Raw genomic sequence first — 6919 nt, 5'->3', positions numbered from 1 at the left:
AAACCTACTCAAAGGTAGGTGGCAGAAAGTAAAAGAATTTGTAAATACAGTACCACTGATATTTGCAAATCATTTGGTTCAAACAGAAATCACTATGTAAAGCAAAATCACCTTCACATCTACAGGTATCCAAATCCAATGGGCTTCCAGGCACACTTTAAAATTAGCATCTCAAACTTACCTAGCTTCTTCTGTTATAGAGACAATAGTTTCGGGGAGGAAGCTTTTCCCAATGCGTTAACGGCAATTGCAAATTCCAACTGGCACTTACAAACCAGAAAAAACCTACAGAAAACGCAGTAAAGTACAGTCACATGTTCTGTACTCCAAGAGACAGACAGCAGCACAGGTCAGGCCATTCAGCTATGTAACAGGAATACAGCCACACCTGGGAACAAACTTCTTTGGTGCTGGAGACCGTTTTAGAGCCATTGTCATGGTGAAAGAAAGTGTCACACAGTATCTGCATTAACTTTACTCCACCTTAGGGCATGACTGATTTACCTTTAGATTAGTATCCCTGAAGAGCCATACGGCCAAGAAGAATGACAGAAACAGCTGTACATAAATTTATTTTCCTGAAGTACAAAAAAAAAGGATAAATAAAGTATAGTTAAAAACAGCTAATAAAAACGCATTCCGGGCAAACGAGTAACGGTGGTGATGTTGCAAGAGCAACAGTAGTTTGGGGCATGGACGTAAAAGAGATGTAAACATGCCAGCACACCAGTCGAAAAACAGTTTGAACCATGCCTTTAACCTGCACGATAGTAGCATATTTCCGCCCAGAGTGAGGTTGCGAAACTCTCCGATAAGATTCAAATAAATTACATAAATAGGAGCGGGGCCGGGCGCCTCCCTGCCAGTCCGTGGCGTGCCCCCGAGCCAGTCCCTCACACGTCGGGGTAGCCGCAGTAGTAGACGGCGCTGCTGGCGTCCGACACGGCCGCGGAGATGGGCCCCGCGCCCTCGGGCGCCGGCAGCCCGGCGGCGTCGTGGCCCGCGAAGGGCAGCCCCAGCTCGGGCTTGCAGGCGAAGCGCAGGTACTGCTCGAACTCGGTGCGGTCCACCTCGCCCAGCAGCTCCTCCTGCGGCAAGTGCTCCAGCTGCTCCCGGCACGGCACCGCCTCGGGCGGCGGCGACGGCTGCCCCACCGCCCCCGGCGGCAGCGGGCCGCGCCCCGGGCCCGGCGGCTGGCACGCCTGCCCGTAGTAGGCGTGCAGCGGCGCCGGGCAGCCCAGCAGCCCCTGCAGCGAGCCGCCCGGCCCCAGCGCCTCGCCGGGCGGCAGGTGCCGGCGCAGCGCCGCGCCCGCCGGGCTCTCGGCCGCCGCCGGCGGGTACTCGGCCGCCGGGTGCGGGGCGTAGCCGTAGGGCACCAGCGCGCACTCCTCCTGCAGCCCCGCCGCGAAGAAGGGCGCCTCGCTCTCCGCCGCGTCCAGCGGCGACGGGTCCGGCGTCGGCAGGCTGTAGCCGTCGAAGGCGGCGCCCAGCGGCGGACAGTCCCGGTAGTGGCCCGCGCCCGCCGCCGCCGCCGCGTAGCCCTGCTCGGCGTAGGGCAGGCCCAGGCCCTCCACGCACATCCTGCCGCCGCCGCCGCCGGCCTCGCCGCCCAGCCCGGGCCCCGCCGCCTCCGCCAGGCCGTGCTGCAGGAAGCCGCTCTCCACCCGCTTCAGGCGCTTCACCTGCTTCCGCCGCCGCGGCCGGTACTTGTAGTTGGGGTGGTCCTGCATGTGCTGCACCCGCAGCCGCTCCGCCTCCTCCACGAACGGACGCTTCTCCGCCAGCGACAGCGCCTTCCACGATTTACCTGCGCCCACGAGCACCGTCAGACCGGCCGCCCACCGCCGGGCACCGACGCCCGGTCCCGACAGCGCCGCCACCGCCCGCAGACCGGCCCCCGAGCCCCGCCCGGCCGCGGGCTCCTCGCCCTCGGGCCCGCCCGCCGGCACCGCCGGCACCCCCGGCACGCCGGCACCCCCGGCCCACGGGTCGCCGGCACCCCGCCCGCAGCCCGGACCCCCAGACCTGCCCGGGTGCGGGCTCCTCGCCCTCGCACCCGCCCACCGGCACCCCGGCCCCCGCCCGCAGCCCGGACCCCCGCACTCGCCCGCGCTCCTCGCTCCCACGGACCCGCCGCCCGCACCCCCCGCCCGCCGGGGCCCGCCGCGCTCACCCAGCATCTTGCTGAGCTCGGCGTTGTGCAGGTCCGGGTTCTGCTGCGCCAGCCGCTTGCGCTCGTCCTTCGCCCACACCATGAAGGCGTTCATGGGCCGCCGGATCCGCGCCTCGCTCTTGCTCCGGCCGCCCGCCGCCCCCGACGACGACGGCGCCGCCTCGCCCTTCGCCTTCGCCTTGCCCAGCGGGCTCAGCGACTCTGCCCACGGGCAGGGGCCCACGGCCGGCATCATGGTGGGCAGCGAGCACCGCCCCTGCGCCTGGTCGTCGCTGCTGGCGTAGCCCGCATCGGGGCTGCTCATCTCGGGACGCGCCGCCGCCGCCAAGGCCGAGCGCTCCGGCGGGGCCGCGGCACGGGCTCGGTGCTCGGGCCCCGCTCGCTGCTGGCGGCTGCCGGCGCCCGGCCCTATTTGAGCTGCGGCGCGGCCAATGGGGCCGCGGGGGCGGGCACGCCGCGGTACGGCGGCGGCGGCTCCCGCTGCGGCGCGGGGCGGCCCCGGGGCTCCTCCCGGCACGGCCCGGCCCGGCACCTGGGCAGGTCGCGGGGCCCTCGCGGCTCCCACTCCCCCACAACCGGCTGTCCCCTGGTCACGGCTCGGAAATGCTTCGGTGCACTCGCGCCCGCAGCCCCGGCGGCGTAGCACCGCGCCCAGGCAGAGATGTCTTCCCACCTGTCTGCCACCGTCGCTGCTCGGCGGGAGCCTCCCGTGCCTGTCGCCCTGTGCTTTGCCTCCCTGGCAAGCTGGTTTCATTAAATCCCGGCGTGTTCAAAGTTAAGCCGACCCTCGGAAGTTCATCGGAACGTTTAGAAAGGCTGTGAAGACAACAGTTTGTTTTTCCTAAAAAGGCCTTTTGGGGTTTTTTGCGAACTATTTTTATGACTGTCCGACTGCCGTCATTGTGAGCGTGGTCCTGAGAAATGGAACATGCTCCTCATCTGTAAAAATTCTTCCTTTTTAGGCTTTCTAGTATTTGATCGTATTGTCAGTCGTACCAATAACCCTACTTTTCATCACGTACCACGGAAGGTATTGTATTAGTGCCGTATTCCCTGCAGGGTGAATGCATAACAAGTTTGCCCGTGAACGAGCAGCCGAGCCATCTGCAACCTTGGCATGACCTGGAGCGTGTTTGTTGGACCCTTTTGGTACGCAGCGTAACGGTACAAGCCGAAACATCCGTGCCTTTATACACGAAATTACAGCTTCGTATTCAAATGAAAAGGCTGTGCAGTTACAGGGGGGGACAAAATACGGAATAAGTCGTGCCCTCGTTAATGAAGTTTGCCGCCCGCTGAGGATAACGCCTTTTTTTCCGCCAGCGAGGCGCGCCTTTCCGTGTCAGCCCCTCGGTGCCGGCTGCGCGGCGGGGCTGGGCGGGCGGTGCTCCCGCCGGGGCGGTGCGGTGACTCCCGGGCGGGGAGCGGGGGTGGGAGCACCCCCGGCAGCTCGCTGCCCTCGGGGAACCCCCCCTCTTCTCTCCACCGACCGACACAGGCATTTTGTAAGGCATCTTACGATTTCTTGCCCGGCACCTCTGTGTTCGTGTTTCGCTTGAGGTCGAGACTAAGTCCTTTTGTGTTCGTCCTTAACAAAGAACTCCAGGAGTTATTTAGTCCTGCGTTTTCCACCTGAAGTGTGGAACTGGGAGCCTGGAAAAGCGAGTATGAACGCCTGCCGGCTGGGAAGGGGCCGGGGGGTGGAATACATACTCGAGGAACGATCAAGCGTTAAAGATAATGACGAAAAAAAGCATTTAAAGATAATGACGATAATGATGTCAACTTAAGTTCGACAGAAATCCGTTCAGACAGGAATTAGCTGAATATATTTATACTAAAACCTCCTAACCTGCAGGAAAGAATAGCTTCTCCGCCCTCGTTCTTGACACACACAAAATTCTTTAGATACCTATTTTAAATTTCCCCAGTATAGAAATATGCAGCTGCCCCGTTCCCTGCTGTAACTGGGGTTCGATTTTTAGGGAAAAATTTGACATCCTCCAGGACGAGGCGGGGGGAGAGCAGGGGGGGGACGACGACGGGACGGGACGACAGGACCTGTCTTGCAGCTCCGCGTCGTTTTTAGCGGGCTGTCTTCGACAGGACTCCAGGCTGCCTTCAGGCTGTCTTCGAGCCTGAAGCCGCACCGCCGCTCTTCTCGGCCACCTGCGCGGCGGCCCCGTCCTCTCATGTTCCCCCTTCGTGCCCGCCACGGCAGCCGCCGTCGGTGCTGTTTGGCAGCGGGACGGAGAGGCCACCGCGGGGCTATGCCGCCAGGAGGCCGCCGGGCGAGCGCTGGCGGCGGCGGGTCGCCCCGTGGATCCTCCACCCGTGGGCTGCGCCTTCCGCACCAGCCCGGTCAGCCTAGGAATCGGCGCCCGCTGTCCCCGTCCGGATCGTGCTGGAGAGACGGGTGGCGAGTACGTGGGCAGGAGACACGCAATCTCACGAGCGTGCTGCGGGTCTTCTGCGGCAGACACGGAATGGGTCAGCCGGGCCAAATCATAGCTGGGCGGGTCAAAGCACCGTCCGGCGGGCTGGGGTCACGTCACGCGATTCGTTCGCAACACGTAGAAGGTCACACCACGCAATTCATTCACAACACGCAAAAACCTGACAGCGAGAGTTTATGGGGCTTGTCGCATAAAGCCGCTCTAACTGATCATCATCGCCGTCAGCAGCTCCCCTGAGTACTAACGATTTCCGAGCGCCAGAAATAGAGGTTCAGCAGCGTAAAGAAAGGACATTAGGAGAGGCGGCAAATAAATCACATACTCCTCAAAGTAAGCGTGGCTTTGAAACGAGGTTCAGATGTAATATGTTGCAAACACGTAATTCCACTCGGTCTTCCGTCTTGGGACGCCACAAGCGCCTAGGGGACACGGCAATCCGGAGTGAGAACAGATCATCGGTGTGGACAGCAGCGGGGGCCGGCGAGCTCTGCACCGCTCTTAGAGCAGGCAGAGGGACCAAGTAACCTACCCTTTTCCTACACGGGCGCCGGCGCCTTCATAACCCGTCGTTTTACAGGGTAGAAACTGCTTATTCCCCGCTGACAACCATTTTCTTTTTTTTTTTTTTCTTCAGAAGGTGTGGGCTTTGCGGGTTTTTTCCCAGCCCGATGAATAAAACCGGCGATAGATTCAGCAGCACCCAAACTGGAGAGAAGTCACTCGGCTGCCACAACAGGAGCAAGGAAAATTACATAGCTGCTCTTGCTCCGGGCCAGGATTCACATTTTGGTTGAAATCTCTTTATGCCACGGACCTCCTGCGAGCTCCCGAGTCAATCATTCAGGGTGAAATACGTACCCTTAAAGTATCAAAAAGCAGCAGTCTGGGAGAAGCCTTGACTGGTCGGTGCACGGTGTGGTAGGTGCAGAGACAGTCGCCGTATTTAAGAGCCTCTGTTCAAACACCCAGAAGGGGAAAGACACTGTCCTCTTTTTGCAGACAGGAAGCTGAAGCAGGGCGATTGAGCTCTAATCGTGCACGCATTTAATTAGTCAACACATTCATTCTCTGTTTAACGTTAAGCATATGTGGGTGTGCAAGTATTTACAGAATTTACAGACCTGTCCATAACCCGAGCTCCTCGGTGCAGCAATACAGAGACAGTTAGCCACTGTCAGGCCCTGATGCACACGAATGTCTAAGTAAAGAACCCGAGGAGATATCCGCACTGTTTTCTGTCCTGTTCGAATCGTCGGGCAATTGCAACCGAATTTGGCAGCGGGTCCCAAGGGAAAGCAAAACCCGGAGGGCTGCGGAGGCTCACAGCGGTGAGGCCCCGGCCACACAGCCGGCTCTCACCCCGGGCTGCGAACAGCGGGTCCCGCCGAGCTGCAGGCAGAGCCACGGGGGACAGGAGCGGGGGGTCCCGGGAGGGGAAGGACAGTAATCCGTCGGTTGTTGTAACGCCGGGGACGCTACGCAGCCCCCTGCGGCCCGCCCGGCCGCTTCGGCACCGTGCTGCTTTCACAAGATTGCAAACGACCTGTCGCTGTCGCCTGCGGTGGGTGTCCCCGTGCTGTTCGCAGCGGTGTCATTACCCACTCCTGCGCGGCTGGCTGTGGTTTTCAGCACACCTTCCCGCGCGGGCGTGCTAAGAGCAGGATTTTTGTATGTCCTTCACAGGCAAGGTAAACAGAGGTATTTATTCCAAAACAAGGGTAGGGTGGCCACATAACTAAATAAAACTCGTCTACAAGGATAAATTCTGCAGCAGTATTGCTGCTAACGTCTTCTACGGATTACTCTCTTTCTAGTTTGAAAAGCATGCAGCTACCAGAAACAGACAGAAATCCCCTAAGTTAAGGTTGCTTTTTCAGAGCACAAGACCACTGCTTCCTGACATTTCCAGTCCCAGCTACTCTCCACTAACGAGTGTGTTTTTATTCTCCGTTCCTGACTTTTCCCCGCCACCTGCCCTGTATAGACAAACCTTGAGCTGGTTTTAATTCAGCACCTTTGCCTGAACCTCTTTCTCTCAGACTAGGCCTACTTACTTTTCTCCCGATTTACCTAACGAATAGAGAGCACACACACACATGCGCACACACACACAAAAAAAACCCCACACCTCCTCCGATTGCAGTGTGACACCCACATAAGGAGCTTGGCTGTGTTAGGGAAAATCGAGATCCGACTACAGACCTCTTGAAACACGACAAATTGGTAAGAAAGGGACAAAGAAAGAAGAGCTGAATTCCTTTTGGGCACAAGTGGCCTGAGTGAGCTGCAC

At 59.5% G+C, this 6919-nt stretch overlaps 1 protein-coding gene across 1 annotated transcript; it reads right to left on the bottom strand.

The window, feature by feature from the left end:
- Nucleotides 1–593: 593 nt before the first annotated feature.
- Nucleotides 594–2532, bottom strand: LOC142406777 (transcription factor SOX-17-like). The gene is made up of 2 exons (XM_075495712.1): nt 2174–2532; nt 594–1807 (listed from the first exon to the last, which is right to left on the bottom strand). Exons 1-2 carry the CDS (start codon nt 2475–2477, stop codon nt 894–896), a joined length of 1218 nt encoding a protein of 405 aa, XP_075351827.1. The 5' UTR covers nt 2478–2532; the 3' UTR covers nt 594–893.
- Nucleotides 2533–6919: the final 4387 nt, after the last annotated feature.

This window comes from Mycteria americana, chromosome 2, assembly GCF_035582795.1.
Source record: "Mycteria americana isolate JAX WOST 10 ecotype Jacksonville Zoo and Gardens chromosome 2, USCA_MyAme_1.0, whole genome shotgun sequence".
NCBI lineage: Eukaryota > Metazoa > Chordata > Aves > Ciconiiformes > Ciconiidae > Mycteria > Mycteria americana.
The sequence above is the reverse complement of the archived record's forward strand: the minus strand, read 5'-3'. Positions and strand labels throughout refer to the sequence as shown.